Consider the following 19,491-nt stretch of genomic DNA (forward strand, 5'->3'; position numbering starts at 1 on the left):
GAAAAGAGAAGAGATATGAGGGAATATGTAGAATGGATATGAGGGCTTAGGGATTGAGTTGAAAAGAAAAGAGAGGGAATGAAGATAGGGGCAGAGAATCAGACGAAGTGTCTTGAAAGGGAAAGGAATTGATGTTTCGAAGAAATGGGAGAAGAAGAAAAGATTTGAAGGAGAAGGAGAAGAAGAAGAAGAATAAAAAGAAAAAAGAACAGTGTTTTTGTCTGGTGCTGATTTGAACCAACAGTTGGACGACACATATTACCCACAGGGTTTCATTTCGAACATTTGTTACGTGCACACACCTTCCAACAGTGAGATTGGATATTTGACTGACTGATTTTGATATAACGCAAACCCCCTCTCTCTCTCTCCCTCTCTTCTTTTTTATACCTTTTAGGAATGAACCCATCGCCTTTGAGCATCATCATTATGATGCCCCGTACCATATCCCTCTTCTCCACCAGCTGCACCTCAATACTATACTGCTGCAGCGAGTCTGCAACCTTCTGGGCTTTGTGTGACTAGAAAAAAACAAAGAAAAAAGGGAACTTTTTGGTGGGTTGGGTTTGGTTTGGTTTAGGAGTGTGAAAAAAGGGGTTGGAAGAGTAGAGAGAGAGGTCATCCAGATGAAATGAGTATTATTTGGATTTGGGATTTGGATTTTGGCAGTAGAACAGTCGTGTTGATTGGATTGTTCTTCCATATTCTGCCACATTTTGCTGCAACTTTGGACCCCTTTCCTTTCTCTTTGCTTTGTCGTCTTCCCTCTTATCTCTTCGATTCTGTTTCTGTTTCTGCCTTTCTTCATAACTTCAAATTTTGTACAGATATGATGTGAATTATGATCTTTTAGTTGGACCCACAGTGTTTTTTTGACTATTTCTCTCACTCCCATAACTTTTCTGCTTCCATTTCTAATATAATCATCCCATATTTTTAGAATCTTTCTTTCTTTTCTTGGGATGTTACACTCAAGTGGTGATGTTACACTCAAGTGATACCACTGTGGAACGATGCATGCATAGTTATATCAATACACTGTAACTGTAACCATAATTTAGAGTCGTAATAAAACCGGTAAATGTCAAATTAGCTACTTATCGAGTAAATGTTGTGTTTACTTGTCATGTACGAGAATGTTATGTTTTATGGTTGGTTTTCGAAGCAAATTATCCGTGTCAATAGTAACTCCAGTGATTCGAGCCATTGATGAGCAGGTGTTACAAGTGATAACTAAAGAAATATCCAGCTAATATCCTATGCCCCTGACAGCACCAAGGAGAGATTTGAAAACGAAAAAAATCAAGTGATTGAACCTCTACCTCTACTGGCTCAAGGTTCGCTTAATGCTACCAAGTGTAGCTAAAGTTGAGGTGAAACTAGAAAACTACATAACCAAGTGAGTGAATGAATGAACCGACTACTTACTTCCCTATTATCCCATCTCAAACCAGTAAATTGAAACCTTTTAAATTTCAAAGGCTAAAAATCTATCATTTGCCACCGGTTGGCATCCCAGGTAGCTACGCTCTGAGTGAGCCTATGTTGCTTGCTAATGAAGATTACCAACAACTGTGTAATTGCACTACTGTGATGATGCGCATTCACAACAAGGCAGGCCTTCGTCACCTTCCGTGTGCAACAATCGAAGTTGCTGCTGATTTTGCTGAACAGGAGAACAACTCCATTTTAGAAACCTTAGCTATTGAGGTCTTTAAGTTCTTAGTCAGTTGTATCAAGTCCTGAGTAGAAAAACTTGAGATTGAAATGATGCCCAGCAGCCTTGCCTAAGAAAACAAACGATTCACTTGGATGTCGTGAAGTATAAACCTCTGATACGTCGTCTAATAGGTTGTTAACTCAGACAACAAGTGACAATATAGCATAAATTTTACACTCGCTATGAAACCGTGCATGAAAAAGGTCAACTTTACAAAATGGTAATATCAAAACTAAGAGAAACGGAAGCAGAATGAACAATATTTGCAGAAAGGGTGATTTCTCCATCCAGTACCAACTCTTTCTGAAGAGTAACAACGTCTGGACTCCCAGCACGGTCCACCACAGCAGTGGCAGTGTGCGAAGATGGTTTATTCTTCTGGAAGGCACAATGAAAGCAATTATTCATAGTGCTCCAACTCCAATCAACAAAGTTATTCCTTGAGTTCTTCAATGAATGTGCATCAAAATCAGATGACAATTAAGCAGCAATATTCATCAAAGTCCATGAATTTCGGTGCATGAAACACGATATCCAGAAGTGGCTAATTTCACAGGAAATTAAAGGCGGGAGCTACCATTAAACAAAACAGCTTCTAGAGATTTTCTAAATTCATGGATTGTACTGATCACCAAATAAATTAAGTCAGATGCATTCTCAGAGAGACCTAATAAAAATCTCATCTCACAGGACTTATTGCGAGCTGTCTTTTTTTCATAAGAAACCAGCTTCATTGATAAATTTCAAAAGAAATATACAGAAATACAAAAGCACAAAAAAGCCTATAAAATCCATGAAGCTATAAAAGTTTCTCTAATTAGTTATGATCAAAGATATAGGAAGCCACAAAAATATCAAAGTCTCAAACATCTCCCCTAGAAGACTTCATACCACACTTTTGGAAATTCTTTTGCTACTTTCTACTCAGACTCCCCAACTGAATGAAACGACGACCACTTATCCAGAGAACCTTCCTCTTGTCCTTAAACTTCTTGCCATTCCACATTTGGGGAGAAAAGAAATCTATTTGGTAAGTTACTTGGCCGAACATAGCAAAGGTCCAAAAGGTCAAAAAGAAATTCTCATCACAACATCTAGTGTCTGAATAAATGGCAGGCACGTTCCACATTCTGCCTACACAAAACACTCCAGTTGGTAAGGTATAAAGGGAATAGTTACTTATTTGAACAACCTCATTTGTATTGATCTGCCGGAAATAAACTGACAGAGAAATTATAAAGGAAAGAATTCCTCATATCGTGTTATGACTGTTTATAAATGTATCCTCAACTCGATGAAGAAACATGGCTTTGGCTATAAGTTGAGAAGATTCTGTAAATATAGTGATGGAAACTACTCATACAGAAATTTCCATTCACAGGAAAGCACCCACTAGTTACCAATCATGCTTCAGCACCAGACCTCCTTCACAATCAAACCTTATACCAATTGGCGTTGCAAGAGTACGTGAAACTGTTAAACTGATCATGATGCCTAATGTTTAATATCAAAAGAAACCATTTCCAGGATCTCGGAGCATGAATGAGAAAACCCGTTCTCACTCACAAGCTCCAAAAGTCGTTCTTAGCAATCAAATGACATCGATAAAGGATTATTAGAAAACCCATCATCAAGAATTCGTTAAAGGCGTTAATGCGAATGAAAGACAACACTCACCTAAATCCAAAGGCAAAAGGTCAAGGACGAGCTTCACGTGCAGTATTGGAAGCGGAGGAGGCAGGCGAATTCGAATCGTCCTGGCGAGAGGGCAGAGGATTGGAACCCTTAATAACCCAACCAAGAGCGAAGAAGGAGATCCCAGCAAGTATAGCAGTCCCCCAAGCGTGTGAGTACCATTTACTGTACTGTCTAATGGCAAACCTCCATTGATCTCGAAGCGTAGCAGGGTCGGGATTGTGGATCTCCGGTGGGTTCGGAAACCGGACTCTTTGGCCTGTGGATTCGGCCTTGGGGCCAGCGCTACTGATTTCATTCATAGTTTTAGGTTGAGAAGAAGAAGGATTCCCAGATGGAGGGTTGGAGTCCGTCATGATGGCGCGCAGAAATTTCCCGGCAAAAAAACACTTCTCTATCCTCAGCTATCAATCCTTCAGCTTCAGCATCGACAAAATCGTCGAACTCGCTCCCCTTTTTCCGGCTTTCCCATGTACGGCCGGGTGGCGCTTAATTTACCGGACAAAATACCGAATTTAACCCTAAACTTAGAACTTTTTTTCATTTTTTGACAAATGAACTCTTGATTTCGTCCAAATGTATTTAAAATTTTAATTAGCTTCGCAATCTTAAGACTTTAAATAGCTATTGTAATTTTTATTTTCTAAGTCACAATATACTTTCATTTAAAAAATCTATATTTAATTCAAAATGAATGGAGCTTCAATGAAATTTGTTTATTCAATTCTTAATTTTGTGTATAATTCCAATTTAATTTTTTAAAATGCTCGAACTTTTGTTGAAATCAATGATTTTTGAGAGATCTGATTTTTTTTTTTCTTTTAAAAAAATTTAGGAGGAATTTAGGAAAAATTGAACCAAATAAAAATAACAATATAGGTCTAAGTTTAGAGCTATATTAAAATTTCAAAATTTCAGGATAAAAATTAACGACTTTAACCAATTCTAGGTAAAAAAAATATATATATATATATACTTTTTTTTTATCATTTTTGAAAACGGCATGATTAAATAGTTAAGTTTGTATTCAATATGTTACTAAACTTTGTAAAAAAAAAAAAAAAAAAAAAATAGTCATCAATTCATAGATCATTGACCAATAGGTTCGAGATTGAATTTTCCACCATTCAATCACTTTTTTTAATAGGAAGAAGAATAATGAGAAGGTAAAGAAATTCTCAGGCCACAAAAACGTCCGTTTCCCCCTAGTTGCGTGAAGAAGCAGAAGGTATTAAAAAGGTGCCTAGCAATGGATATCCCAACCACAAACACATAGACAAAAACACATTTATTCTTGACATGCACAGATATATTTGACCAGATCATATCAGCAGAGCATTCAAGACCAATATTTAAAGACGGAAAAATGTTCCAAAGTGATAAGGGTATAAAGGCATAGAGAATAAAGGTGAACCTAATATTGAAGTCACATCGAATGGAACTTCTTATACTGAGGAAGATATCACCAGAAGTATTCGTGGATAAATGAAAAATGACATAGTATTACGGTCACTTCTGTGCCAAAGAGGAAAATAATACTTGGTTGCACGGTCACAGACATCGAACAACAATATCAGTCTATGCAAACTAGAAAGTAAAGTTGTAGATATTACATATTGCTCCTCCCAGTGAGAAGAGCTCGAATGGTTCCTGGAGCTCATTTGCGAGCTTCTGCTTTCTTCTGTTCTTTGGCTGAAAGTGAGGGAGAGTGTCAGTTTCAATAAGTCAGGCTTACGGGGAAATATAACTATACAAACTACGGTGTTTTGTTGAATATATTACCAGCCTTTTCTTCTTCTCTCTTTTTAGCAGCTTCTGCCCTTTGTTGACGAATAAGAGTCAAACGTTCTGCATAGCATACAGTGAAATAAAATTTCAATATCAGACAGTGTAATCAATGTCCTGCCTTCAAATTTGTTCAGAACACTAGGCAGATAATAGTTGTTCCAGGACTTGGCATTGGCTCCCCATGATACTATCAAAGTACATTTTGAACTAAATTTATAAAATTTTAGAGATGCAGGGCACATAATAGTGAATATAATCGAAGTGTAGCTGCAGGAGATCATTTTGAGCATTCCTATATATTTTTCCCTTTTAACTCGGGGAAAGAATAACAAGAAAAGGAACATTATTATCTCGGATGACAGATCGAAAATAAAAAGGATTCTATCCTCAGAAAATAGAACACATACTTAAACCAAAGAACTGATCATTGAAGAAGACTTACCTAAATCCTTCTTAGCTTGTTCAGTTTTCCCTTGTTCTTGAAGCCTCATGTATCGCTCATGAGCCTTTTGTTTTTCTATCTCCTCTCTGGGAAAGCAAAGAAAACAAAATTTTATAAGTGATGTCCATACCTATAACATTGCCAGATTTGTTTCCAGAATAAGAATCATAGAAATTTAAGTACGTATAGATATTCTTTACAACAATGAAAATATACATGTAACAACCTTTCACGCCTTGAAAGTTCAGTTGTTTTCCCAATCTGCAAAATGAAGTGAAATTACACAACTACTGTATAATAATGTTCATACAAAACCATATGCCAAGATGATTATTAAACTTACATCAATATCTCTAGCTTTCAAGGTTTTTGGCTTTACCAAGTTAGGATTTTCAATCTCAATAATACCTTGAGTGCCTTTCCTCTGGCAGAATTTGACAACAAAATAAAAGTGATTTAGTCCCGCTAAGCTCAAATAAAAAACAGCAAAAGATATAGAAATTTAGGCTTGGAGATTAAGACAAAAAAAAAAAAAAAAAAAAAAAAAAAAAAAAAAAAAAAAAAAAAAAAAAAAAAAAAAAAAAAGTGACTGAATNCAAACTCTAGGCTGATCTCCCTGATCATCAGATTCATCCCCAGATTCTTGTTCAGATCCTTCCTCGTTTTCTTCCTCCTTGTGTTCAGCTTCTACCTACAATACTATATTGAATACCTCATGTGCACAAAAATGAGTAAAATAGTAAGAACAAGACCATGCAGTGGAGGAAGCAGCTGGGTTACTGAAGCAAAAATTGTAACACAACAGTGTATTATCCATCCTCAATTGGATGAAACAACTGCCGTATTATAGGACACATGCAGATCATATATTGGCTTAAAAGCCTCTATGGAGATTATATTGTTGGAAGATGAGAATGGTAGTGAGAACTTCGTGTGTGCGTGTCTTGAATCTTGAGAAACAGAGAGAGAGAGAGAACCTGTCTAAACGTGCGTGGACGAGAGGAGGTTCCAGCAACTACAATTAATGCAGAAACTGTAGTTAGCAATGCAAATTTAAGGCATCTTAATCCTTCTCAACAATGAACTCTATAGTTTTGATGTAGTCTTTCAACACGAAAACCTTAAGAACGGAAGATTCTAATCTCAAACGTGTTTACACAAAGCGTTGAAAACAAAATATGGGTTTTGCTTTAAAGGTTAATTCCTTGACGCCATCCATATCTCCCATATTTTACTAGTTTTAAGAAGTAATACAAAGCAAAAAGCGTTCAACTCTGCAGTAGAAGAAAATCGTGCAAGACTCTTCATTTAGATTACAATAGATTAAGACTCAACTTCTTTTAGAGAAAAAAAAAAGGCTATTTCCTCAATCAGCTAAGCCTAAATTTCACCCCCAAACCAAGCACCTCCTCATAGTCGCTGAAAATGATTTAAAAATAACTAAGTTGCATTGCATATAGAACAGCTGAAATCACTAATATATCCAGCATCATTCCAAATACTTGACTTTTTAAGTCACGCACCAGCTCATCCTGGAAAAAGAATAAATGGTTCCAAACGAATTTCTCAACTCAATTCTATAAAATCAAATTAGGGGCCGAGGAAGACGCACGCACTGAAAGAAAATATCTCATGATCTTGAGTTCCTCAATAATCAAACGAAGGGAGTGAAATATGATATAGAATTATTGCTTACGCATGTCTTCAGGGGTGGAGAATTGGCGCCGGCCGGTGGGCTTGCTCTTGTACTTTCCTCTTCCCATCGTCGACGAAAAGCAGAAGGCAGAAAGTGGAAATTGGAGGAAGAATCAGAAGAGAGTGAGAATGGACGTAGAAGCCCCCTCTGAGTTTATTCGTCGAAGAAGAAGTTGGTTCCCGCTCCGCCTCCCCGCCGAGAGAGGAAAATTTTTAGTTGTGTTGGCTTATTCGCTCCCGTCCCGTTTACACCTCTCTTTGGTGTAAATCGACCAACCGGATTCCCCAAACCCTACCCGACCCGCCACCCAAGAATCTCTTCTTTTTTTTTTTTTCATTAAAAATTTGCACTTCATATTTTACTTTATTAAAATTCCCTTTTTTTTTTTTCAGGTGTGTTTTTCTTTTAAATATTCTTTTTATTAGTTTAATAACGGAAATAAAGATACTCGAACCTGTGTCTCCAACCTGAGATAAAACAAAATATAGATTTGTACAACTAATTTGTTTTTAAAATAAAGATAAACATATTAATATATTCCTATATTTTAAAGTATTTTTTTAATTGTTCCCAAAATATAATTAAAATTTGTCTAACAAAAAGTCAAGCGATTTGTACTCCCAAATATGTTCCAAATGGAAGATGTCCTTGCTCGGCTGGGAGGCCAATCCCACCGACGAAGGAAGATGTCCTTCAATTCGTGTTGGTGTCCGACAAGAAGATTCTTCTTTGTGTTCGGATGTATGAGAATGACCTAATTTAGCTTACTTTGGTCGGAGACATGGATTTTCGGCAGTCTGTGGCAGATGCCGGTGAATTTGCGTTTGAGCACTTTGATTCTAGCAATGACCAAGCACCCAGATGAGGTAATTGTGATGGAGTTTGTTTATGTCAATGAACACCAATGCTTACTTCGGTGCTTTGGCAAACTCCGTATATGAGTCGTTACCTTGAGTATATAGGTAGTAATATTCGATATGCATCAAACATGATATTATGTATAATTTTACGAGCTTTGAATCCCCCCTCTAAAGGAATCGCCATCCTCCTTGATGCCGTGGTCCTATCAATAGCTACCCGAACAGCAGAGGAACTTTTGTATCAAAAAAAAAAAAATGAAAACATGCTTGTCTGTTTGCCTTGATGCATATTGCTTTGAGGAGACCCATACATATCCTTTATTTCACTGCTCCATTTCGAGGATCTTAAAGCATGCAGTAAGTGCAAGAGGTTTTCTTGCATAATAATAATGTCGAAGGTGTAAGAATTTCACTTGTACTTGATGATAATAATAACCCATTCACATGCCTTTTATACTCGAGTCATACAAATCTAATCCAGCAGCCAAGAACACCGTGTTTTAGCAGCAAATGAAGGTAACGAAAATGTTTTGTGAATGTTTCTTTAAAAAGGATGGTTGAACAAAGGTCACATTCATCTGAATATGCCGCCATAAACATCAAAAGGTCACCGTCTCAAGAATTAAATTCATGGCAGCAAACGCATTGACCCACAATAATGGAAGAACGCTTGCATCTAATGAAAGCATCATCTTAATGGAAACTAAAACAGAGTGAAGATCAGGAAGAGTATCACATAACTGTTACAAGATACTGCCTACCCTTGTTCTTCAACATATTCAACCCACTTTGCATTCAAAATATCAAAAAAATGGGACAATAGAGAGATTCAACAGGAAACAATTCGGTAAATCTACGTTTCAGATAATGGTTAACAAGGTAACCTTCGAGCAATCTGCATTTCAATGTCTTGAGAGAGGACTGAAAAGATTACTCAAGATGTGTAAGTTGACATTGACATCAAGTAGAATAAAAACTAGGATTATCCACGTACATAACGAAACAAAATGTAGGCGGATTACATTTTATCGAAATCCAGACGACCTAAACCATCAACGGAGTTTATAACACCAGCAAAAATAATATACATCACTGGTTAGTCTCTGCTGGGTTACAGCCACTAATGTCCTTCTAGAATATATCAATTGCAAATTGTAACCCAAAATATTAGGGAAACAACCAGCTTTACCGTTATCCAGAGGTTTGAAGCTCCATCCTGAAGGGTGCATCCGTTGCAGCTCCCATGAGATGAGCATCAGATAGTATACCATGAGAGAAGAAAGAAAAGGAAAAAAATTATTTAGGTTATTTGAGGCCAAAAAGAAGTACCGAATTCTGGAAGAATGAATCGTAAACTCAAACCCATCATGTTTAGATGGATATCATCAGGCATGCAACTCATTCAACAACTGAGCTTCTTAACTACGTAGGGTAATATTCGCTCAAATTCTCCACAAGGTAATCATATTGTGCATGAAGCATATAGTCATATGTTCCATTGGGTGGCATGACTCTATTTGCTGATGAGTAAACATTTCCAACACCAACTTTTGTGTTAATTTTGGTCCTCCCCTTCATAAAGCGTTTATTATCAGGAAACTCAGCAGCCAGTCTCCCCATTTGTCTCTGTAAATCGGCAACCGAATCATTTGTTACCTTTGCCTTGGAACTTTTTTTCCCATCAACGAGTTTCAACTCCAATCTATACAAAGCGCAGGCATCATACTTATTGATTTCATACTCATAAAGATGCCACTCAAAGTGGTTCAACGGCTGAGGATCCATGTAATAAGATCTTTTCAGCCCTCCAAACTCATTCATCACTTGCTTTCTTGACTCATGCCAACCACGTCCACTATAATCTGGCAATGACCTCTGCTTCCTATTCCCACTCTCAAATGCTCTACGAGGCTTGTCAAAGAAAAGCCACTCCCTAATCATCTCACCCTCCAATATTGACAGATCAAATAGCTCTGCAATATAATAAAGAGATGTTGACTAAATATAATTCAATGAAGCATATATCAAAGTTCAGTACAATCAATTTCAATAGAGTTATACATGCATTGCATGTCAATGCAATATACCAGCAGCAAAAACTTACCAGGAGCATTCCATGGGGATTTAGCCGTGGCAGCTCCCTCACATTCAGGGATACCAACATCTTTTCCTTGTGCCTTCGTACTAAGAGCAGCAAAAAGCAAACCATCCTTCAGACCAATGCCACCAGGTCGTAAAACTGGACCCATTCCAGGAGGGCCTTCATTCAATGCTAAGGCAGCATGAAAACTGCTGCAGTAATCCTCACACCAATCCAACCCTTGGGCAGGTCGTGGGCAATCCCAAAGCGCACATTTAGGGCCTAAGAAAGCAGCAGGAGGAGGACATATGCTGGGACAGTAGCTGGAAACATGAGGAATTTCACTCGCCCCACACAAACCTCTACCATTAAGGAATGAGTAAAAGTTGTGTTCACTGCCTTGATGTAAATCAAGCTGATGACACTCCAAATATGTGGCTCCTTCCAAGTTATTCATAGCCAAACCATGAACTCCTGAAGGGGAGTTCTTGCACTGATCAACTAGAGGGAAGCTTGGTTCTTGGTGTACACGGTTCACGTTAAATCCCTGAAGCAGGTTAAGAAGTGATACTAAGAACCTATAATAACAGGAATGAAAGGCAAGACAGATTTTCAAATTTATTAGACATTTTCTTCCACAATAAGCTCACAACGAACTAGAGTAAAAGCGAAGGAACCAACATCACCAACAAAATTCATATTCATACAACTCTTAGAGTTTAAACACATTGCAAGATGATAGTCCAGGTGATGAGGAAAGAGATCAAAAATCCCATGAAGGGCATGTATCAATAATTCCATGCTTGTATATCCTAATGTTTATCCATGTTAGGTCAGGCAAATATGGTGCTGGAAGAAAATTTTCTAATTTCACCAATTATCGTAGTTGACATGCATGGGGCGACCGCACAACAAGGGCAAGGACAGAAACTTTCAAAATTTTCTCAGTATCTTTTGCAAAAGCCAGAACCAAGACAAAAATAGCATTAAACATTTGAACCAATCGGTGCTCTCTTCTTTTTTTTGAATATACCCCATCACCTCCAATAATTATCAAGGGCCATAGTTATAAAGTAAAGAGGAAAAGATAAACTGAGGCAAAACATGAACTATGTAATATCAACAGTAAATAAACGTAAAAAAGTTCCCACCTCTTGAACTGCCATAGTATCTCCACCCTGCAGATTTTGTTCATTGGGTTCTGGTTTAGGAGCAGCTAATGGACTAGATGCATCATCATCCTCCTCGCAAAGTTGTAGCAATCGACAAATGTCCGATGAAAATGACCCAAGGCTTCCACCCTAAGTCAAACATGCGCTAAAAACATCATAATCCACTTAATTCAGTTATACTAGCTGCCGTCCTCAATGCCACATGCATAAATTATGCAGATTATCATATCAATTGACACTCTTCATCTTATGCACTTAAAATGAATTGAATATACAGTGCTAACTTGTTGCAAAGAGGATGCTGGAGAGGGCTCGTTCAGCTCTGCTTTCCACTCACGAAGCATCTGATGGACTTGTTCCTCGAGCACTGCCACATCAACATTGCGGCTCTCTTTCCTTGCATATTGCAAATCTACAAATATGCTTTGCAGATCATCGACCCGGTTCTTTGCCTTATCCTTAAAGAGCTTGTGGGAAGCCGACTTGCAACTGGTCTTCGAATGCTTCCCCATTGCAGAACTCTAAGTTTCTCTTAGTCCCTATGAGCCCAACCAAAGAAGTGCATGTTAGATAACAGGTGTGGAAAATTATCCACTAAATTTCAGCATAGAGACAGCAAAACAAACCAACAGAAATTCATTCAAGGTGAAGTAATAACTATAAATAAATCGATTTTAGACGAACCCATTGAGAAAAAAAAAAAAAAAAAAAAAAAAATATGTAACACAGACAGAATCCTTTTGAAGCNAAAAAAAAAAAAAAAAAAAAAAAAAAAAAAAAAAAAAAAAAAAAAAAAATTATGTAACACAGACAGAATCCTTTTGAAGCAAATTCGATTCAACTTGTACAAGCAGAGATCAGTTTCATAAATTATGGAAATCAATCAGATCCCACATGAGCACGAGCATCAAGGAACTAAATTTCAATCCTCCGCAGGACTAAACTAAACTAATGCGCAAAGGAGATAAAAAGAACTCAAATAAGCGGGAAAGAAAAAAAGAGAAAAATCCCATATCAGATCAAAACCAATAGAGGTCAGGTAAAATTACCGAGGAACTCGCAGCCGAATCGAAAGCCCTAGCTCTGAACAGGGCTTGAACCTCCCACAATAAGGAGCAAGAAAGTGCAAGGACACCTGATCGAAGAAGAGGGAAAAAAAACAGGAGAAATGTAAAGTGAAATATTCGCGATGAAGTGGGTGATCGAAAAGCAGATGCTCTTCTTCACTTCAACAGTTCAATGGCTTGGATGCCCCAATTTCAATTCAGTTTTCTTCTCTTTATTCCCTTTTATTTCTGATTTAGTAGGAGCGAGAAAGTAGAGAGAGACAGAGGCAGAGTTGCAGTTACACATGAATTTGGCTTTTGAGAGCTCTGTAAGCATTTCGTCTTCTTTCCCACCGCCTCATCAAAATAAATAAATAAAAATTCTCCTAAATGTATATTAATGACACTTTTTGACTATTTTTACTTTCCATAAAATTTAATTTTTAATATTATTTATTTACCAAAAAAAATATTAAAATTAATTTCTCAAATAAAACTGATGAGCATGCGTTTATTGGCTCTTGGAAATATTGCAAGCCAAGCTTTTCACGTGAAATCTAATTTATTACCAACTAAATTTTCTAAAATGTTTTAAGAAATAATTTAGTGTTCATGTTTTTAACAACAAAACATTTCTATATCATGTTATTTTCTCCCTCAAAACATTATTATAAAAAAAGCTAACATTTTTTTCAAGAAAAGAAAAATATGATGGGTTGAGATAAATAGAAGGAATAAAGGGTATTTCCACTAGCCATCTCGAAGATTCCCATGTTATCTCTTCAAGATAGTTGGCCCTTCCCAGTTTATTTATCATCCATACCCATTTTGGATGAACTCTAACATGTTAATCAAAATATACTAAACCAAACGAGTGGTGGGACGCACGAGTCTTGAAGTTGAATTCAACGGGCCCTAATCCAGAGTGGAGCTAACTGAGATTGGGTACCACATGCTTTTCTTGCTGTTACAAACAAACATAATCACCACTTTCTCAAGGAATATTTGCTAATGGACAAGAACAATTTCATGAATTCATCTACCTCACTACATGTCACAATAGTCAACAAAGAGTGGACGCTAAAAGAATTGTCTCACAAAAGTAATTGAAAAGGGATTGATGCTGATCATTCGATAATTAGCCACAAATCCCCTTTCCAAGACCAAAAAGAAACCACTTTTCTGTAAAGAAGAGTAGTAATATTGAAGCACTTCTAGCAAGAGAGAGTTGACAGAGATTAAAGGGAAGATGATGAACACTTTCATGGAAAGTTGGGTTAGCTTGTGAGGGAAGGGAAGAGTAGTATAGTCATAAATCATGTCATCAGATGATTAGGGCCATCATAGCTAAAATTCTTCATTTAGTACATACTCTTGCACAGTTTACACCCCATTAATGCGGGGTGAGAGAGAATTTAATTGGAATAATGATCATTTACAGTGTGCAAAATACTAATACCATAAGTGTCAAAAGAATTAGGAAAATGCACCTCCGTTTTTCAAGACCACGTTGATTAAATCATCACCTCATTTCTCGCTGGACAAACTAGCAACTTAATCAAGCAGGCTTTGCTAAATTTCCACTTTCAGAGGGAGTGTGTTTGAAGTTCAAAATACCACTGAGACCTCGTCCTCTGGCATGTTGTTCCAGTTCTACTAGTTTTTGCTGCAGAAGTTCCAATTCTGTTGATAAGCTTTCGTCTCTCTGCCTCAGTGCCTAAATGTAATAAACCACGTCAGAGAACTTAGTCTAAGTATATATCTTAACCAGTTAAACTAATATGTTTAAGTTAATGAAGATGGGTTTGGGGACGTGGGGTTGGATTGGCCAAGAAATTACACAATTGGATGTGAGAAGCAAGAAGTGGCGAGGAATATAGGAGTTGATTCGCTATGGGAATAAGTTCACTTTGTTGCAGACCCCTGATCCGTTATTCCAACAGTAATATTTCTTATGGTCGAAGGATTCATTTCTGTATCCATAAATCATAACCTTACCTCAGTTCAGCTCCATTCAAGTAGGTTACCAAGTATGTGAATTCAAACAACCATACTACTTAGAGCAAAATGTGATCTGTGAAGTTTTGTGCTCTTATGCCCCCGGAGAAAATAACTATACCATTACCTCCATTTCTTGTCTGCGTACTTCTTCTTTTCTGGCTTCTGATCTAGCACTTCTCTGAACCTCAAATATCACGATTGCTCCTGCAACCTATAAATTTCCAGAAACTAAAACGTAAAAGAAATAATCAATAAAATGAAGAGGTCAAAAATGTTTTCAAGCAGCCAAGCACAATAAGTCAAACTCCCAAATTTAAATAAAAGGCATTATAAGATCATTCATTCTTCAGCGATTCAAAGAGCTATTCATTTTAACAGTTATATTGTGAGATCTCACATCGGATGGAGAGAAGAACGAAACATTCCTTATAAGGGTGTGGAAACATCTTCCTAACAAACGCGTTTTAAAATCTTGAGGGGAAAACCCAAAGAGGACAATATCTGATAGCGGTGGGTTTGGGCCGTCAAAAAGAGTATCAAAGGCCTACACCAGGTGATGTGCCAGCGAGAACGTCGGGTCCCGTAGGGGGGTGGATTGTGAGATCCCACATTGATTGAAGAGGGGAACAATTGCCAACGAGGACGTTGGGCCCCAAAGTGGAGTGGATTTTGAGATCCCCCATCGGTGGGAGAGGGGGACATAGCATTTTTTTAAGGGTATGGAAACATCTCCCTAATAGATGCATTTTAAAAACCTTGAGGGGAAGTGATATGAACCAAAAAACATCAATCATACAATATACTTCAATGACGGTGTGAAGAAAAAGTTGTCAAAATTATCAAAAGATGTTTCAATGCATGCCACATTGAAGAAGAGTGAAGTTTGATTGCTATAAATTTTGGGTGGGTTACAATTTAGAGTTTTTAGGACTTTTTATTTACTTTAGGTTACAATTACATAATGGTTAATTATGACCATTAAATATGAATGTTACAATTCTTGGAATGCCTAGTAGTTTCATTTTGAGGCTATATAAAGCCATGTATGTTGTATGTGTAAGAGACTTGGAAAATGTAGTAAAAAAAGCATTTGTGCTCTTCTTTAGCCAATGACTAAGTTTCTTTGCAATTCTATGTAGTTTAGGTTGCATGTAGAATCATTCAAGCTCGACGTGATCAATCTTGCTTGTGGAGTGATTCGAATCTCAATCAAGCGTTCTTGTCTTGAGATATTTGATCAACAAGAATCATTCAAGCTAGACATGATCGATCTTGCTTGTGGAGTGATTCGAATCTCAAACAATGTTCTTGTCTTGAGATATTCGATCAACAAGGTAATCCGAATCTTACTCCCCTTGTAGTGGTTCCTTATCTTATCAGGAAGCCTGAATAGAAAAGCCCAAAAAGGATAATATCTACTAGCGAAGGATTTAGGTTGTTACATATATACACATTTTCTCTCGCATCTTTGTCCAAAGAGTTGTATTCGTGATAGGTCTCAGATTCCCAACTGGGGGTTTCCAGACCCCAAATACCTGAGCAGATTATCAAGGCATAATTTCATCGAAGGTAAAATGAACCCCAAAATAAAACCAACGCTTAGTTAATATTTTCTTATAGTCAGAAGTATGCACAATGGTTCACAAATGAGTTCCTTAGTTTCCAAAATACAATGCTAAATATCCGTGAAATATATAGTTGATCAATATTTTCTGTAACATGGTATATAGTATGTTTCAGTTTAGGAATGGTCTTAACCAAAAGAAAAGGATGCGATTCTACTTGAAAATAAATATTACCGAGAAAACAAAAACCTCGCCAATCAGGTCAACAGCAGCCTGAACTGCTTTCTCCTCATCCAGAGGGCGAATTTCTACATCAGTTGCATGACCATATATGCGTCTTTGCATTTGTGTTGACATCCGATGGTTAATCTGTCAGTTTAGCATCGAAGAAATGAGGTCTTGAGAATTATTCATAAAGTAAAGCTAGCAGTATACAAACGTGCATTCAAACATGAAGCACCCACTTTAATTCTGATACCTAAGGGTTTCCCTAAACAATCAATGCAAACTAACCCATTGAAGATCATACTTTCTAAAGCATCTATAATTGGAAAAACTAAATCTCATCGCTTATGTATGAATGAAGGTAAGACTCCATTGTCATAGCATGGCTGGCATTCCCTGCGACAGAAAAGTATTTGGAAGTATCCAATCAACTAAAGTGGATAATACTTCACAAATTTCATCCCCTTATACCTCTGGGGCTTAAGTGAATATCACTACTCTTGGAAAAATTTTAAACAAAAAAATGGAGAAAGAAAGAAAATCAAGTTTAGAAGAGGGGTATTTTGGCACCACGAGAGTCAGCTACACTTGTTGAAGCAGGACCACCAAAATTAGTTCGAATTAAAGAAAAAAAACTTTCCTCTAGCATCCTTTCCAGGAATTCCAACATAGGTGGAGAATGAATTGTTACAAGTTCCTTGCTTATTTTAAGGCCCTTTCTTGAGGAAAGACTTTTAGCTGATAGATTGGATTTGAGGCTCATCTCTATAACAGATACGGGCTCAAGAGATTGCTTGATGAAGAAGAGAATAGGAAGGCAATCTTTCAACTAAATTCTAATGAGTATCATTAGAATCGAGTTTACTTGCAAAAAAAAACTATTATATGGTCAAGAAGGTATCTCATAAGCTTAGCTAGCTAGCCCAAACACTAACCAAAAAAAAAAAAAAAAAGATACTAATGAGACGGCTAGTCGTGACAAGTATACAGTTGATCATTCTATAAGAGATGAAAGACTGCTAAAGCTAGCCCCTCGTACTTGTTCCATGATGTTCTTAGATAAGCAATATTAACTTTGGTATTGATGAAAATCATACATGATCTCATCCTTGGATCTATGACTATTTGTGTAAAATTGTCCGAGTGTTCTAGTCAATAGAATGATAACTAGTGACCATCTCCAGATAATGCTCAGAAATTTTAATACATGGCAATTGCTTTTAGCTGGATTTTGGTTATAATATAACATCGTTCTCTAAACTTTACCGGTTACAATTAAATGGGGTTAAGTTGAAGAGCTTCTTAATTTCATGTATGATGAGGGTTCATTGTCGTACGAAGCAATTTCGTTTGGAATGGGGCAAGTTCGAAGAACTTCTTAACCCAACAAGCACAACTACTTGAGAAGAAGGTAACGCAGAAAACAATGATCAAAACCAACCAATCAGAAGAAACGTTTGAAAGAAGACCATGAAAGGGACGCCGAATTATTTGCTGCAATAACAACAGCTCAACTCAACGAAACGTGATCTTGTATAAATCAGTACAAAATAATGAAGCACAACCAAAAAATCAAGAACCCATAAGCAGAAATCCAGAACGAAATTATAAATACCTGGGCGACATTGATGATAGACTGCCTAAATCTGGGGTGCAACGCAGCTTGCTTCTTGAGCCTATTACCGAGTGGCTTGCTCAGAGTTTTCAACACGAGCGTTCCAAGCTTCAGTACCGGGAGTACCATGACTACAACGAATAAATTCGGTAATCTGATTCGAAGGCTTCACTTTTGCTGTTATTCGGGAATTAATAACACACGGTCAGAGCCAATGAATTGAGTAGTCAGAGAAGACGAAGACAAGCCATTTGCGATCGAGGAACCGTTGGACCGAAGTCGCCAAATGGGCAAATGGTTTAGGTTTCCCGCGAGCAATATTTGACGAGGGGAATTCCGAAAAGTCAATGTGGGACGTGATTTGAAGCGGAAAACATATAGAAAATTAATTAAATGAAAGAATATATTGTTAAAGCAGGTTGTCATAGGCTCAACGTGAAACGGCTAAATGGGTTTCCATTGGGCCGGCCCAAATACTCACTAATAGGCAACACGAAGCCCAAATCTTTACTCAATTATCTTCTTTATTGCTCTTAAATATCTGGTGTCATGCTTTTCGCTAGTCACCGGTCCGTCCATCCGGTCCGATCCGACGCATGAAATGACAGTGAAAGCTGAGAGAGCTTCACAAGTAGCCAAGCCGACAACTTCTGTTCGACAAAGACCGGTCTAGTTCCTTTTGGCAAGTCGTGCGTGGGTCCACCTCTCCACAAACCGCATGCCACGTGTACCAACCACATCCAAATACGAATCCTCGTTGGAGCTTTCGAGGTTGTTGCCACGGTAGCGCTCTGGATATCGAACATGTGGACAGTGGCGCGTGAGTAAAAGGTGAGATGAGCGAATGGAAGCAGGCGGGCGGGCGGGTGTAAAGTACGATGAAAGGCTGAGACGACAAGGAGCAGCAGCACCCGCGTAAAAGTCGAGGGTTCTCCCTGCCAACAAAGACAATTGCTTTTTCTGATCCTTGCATTGCCCCCTTTTTTTCTTTTCGTTTTTCCCTTCGCCTTCCCCTTCCCCTTCCTTCTCACGCTTCTCCACGCGCGTGTTTGTTACACCCCCGCATGTTCTCTTGCTTTATGCTACACGCGCTATACCTATAACTTATTTTCATCGTTTTCTTCGCAGATGAACAATATGCGAGTGCCACCGATTCAATTTTAAAATTATCTAATTTGTTCCTTCCAGTTTAATATTTAATAATTCTTCCCTCTCCCAAATTCCTCATTCTCCATTAAATTAATAATTTTATATTAAATCTTAAATTATTCTTTCTTTAAATTAATATTTTTATTTTAAATCTTAAAATAATCCAACCCTTATTTCACCCTTCTTTTCGGTAAAATTTCAACCAAGCTTTCGAGTTAAATTATTGTTCAACAAAGCTATCAAATACATTAATTAACAAAAAATAAAACAAAAGATAAAATTATTATTTACCCTATTCTTTAATGCAAATTTTCATCAAATTTTTTTATTATTATTTCAACAATGCATTTTTAATATTAAAATTAATACATTATCTACCCAACTATATATTATGATTGAATATTGTGTTTAAATTATTTAATATCAGGTAAAAAAAA

At 37.3% G+C, this 19,491-nt stretch overlaps 4 protein-coding genes across 8 annotated transcripts; all 4 read right to left on the bottom strand.

The window, feature by feature from the left end:
- Positions 1–1,210: 1,210 nt before the first annotated feature.
- LOC111497255 lies at positions 1,211–3,934 on the bottom strand. 5 transcript variants are annotated; one of them, XM_023148002.1, is made up of 2 exons: positions 3,398–3,934; positions 1,211–1,787 (listed from the first exon to the last, which is right to left on the bottom strand). In XM_023148002.1, exons 1-2 carry the CDS (start codon positions 3,711–3,713, stop codon positions 1,723–1,725), a joined length of 381 nt encoding a protein of 126 aa, XP_023003770.1. In that variant the 5' UTR covers positions 3,714–3,934; the 3' UTR covers positions 1,211–1,722. The 5 variants fall into 5 exon arrangements, with proteins under 5 accessions (XP_023003770.1, XP_023003773.1, XP_023003772.1 ...); XM_023148005.1 differs by lacking the exon at positions 1,211–1,787 and adding an exon at positions 1,822–2,167 and having other exon boundaries at positions 3,398–3,930; XM_023148004.1 differs by lacking the exon at positions 1,211–1,787 and adding an exon at positions 1,822–2,098 and having other exon boundaries at positions 3,398–3,928.
- Positions 3,935–4,818: 884 nt separating this feature from the next.
- Positions 4,819–7,611, bottom strand: LOC111497216 (28 kDa heat- and acid-stable phosphoprotein-like). The gene is made up of 8 exons (XM_023147937.1): positions 7,342–7,611; positions 6,623–6,660; positions 6,247–6,336; positions 5,989–6,069; positions 5,872–5,906; positions 5,646–5,731; positions 5,198–5,263; positions 4,819–5,107 (listed from the first exon to the last, which is right to left on the bottom strand). The coding sequence occupies exons 1-8, from the start codon at positions 7,406–7,408 to the stop codon at positions 5,073–5,075; spliced, it is 498 nt and encodes a 165-aa protein (XP_023003705.1). The 5' UTR covers positions 7,409–7,611; the 3' UTR covers positions 4,819–5,072.
- A 1,436-nt stretch (positions 7,612–9,047) lies between these two features.
- On the bottom strand, positions 9,048–12,842 carry LOC111497012 (transcription factor VOZ1-like). Its single transcript, XM_023147620.1, has 5 exons — positions 12,503–12,842; positions 11,738–11,992; positions 11,433–11,582; positions 10,306–10,828; positions 9,048–10,174 (listed from the first exon to the last, which is right to left on the bottom strand). The coding sequence occupies exons 2-5, from the start codon at positions 11,963–11,965 to the stop codon at positions 9,624–9,626; spliced, it is 1,452 nt and encodes a 483-aa protein (XP_023003388.1). The 5' UTR covers positions 11,966–11,992; positions 12,503–12,842; the 3' UTR covers positions 9,048–9,623.
- A 966-nt stretch (positions 12,843–13,808) lies between these two features.
- Positions 13,809–18,246, bottom strand: LOC111497311 (OPA3-like protein). The gene is made up of 4 exons (XM_023148077.1): positions 17,906–18,246; positions 16,300–16,434; positions 14,625–14,711; positions 13,809–14,216 (listed from the first exon to the last, which is right to left on the bottom strand). Exons 1-4 carry the CDS (start codon positions 18,032–18,034, stop codon positions 14,058–14,060), a joined length of 510 nt encoding a protein of 169 aa, XP_023003845.1. The 5' UTR covers positions 18,035–18,246; the 3' UTR covers positions 13,809–14,057.
- Between the last annotated feature and the right edge of the window lie 1,245 nt (positions 18,247–19,491).

The sequence above is a fragment of the Cucurbita maxima genome, unplaced genomic scaffold, assembly GCF_002738345.1.
Source record: "Cucurbita maxima cultivar Rimu unplaced genomic scaffold, Cmax_1.0 Cma_Scf00023, whole genome shotgun sequence".
In the NCBI taxonomy this organism is placed as follows: domain Eukaryota; kingdom Viridiplantae; phylum Streptophyta; class Magnoliopsida; order Cucurbitales; family Cucurbitaceae; genus Cucurbita; species Cucurbita maxima.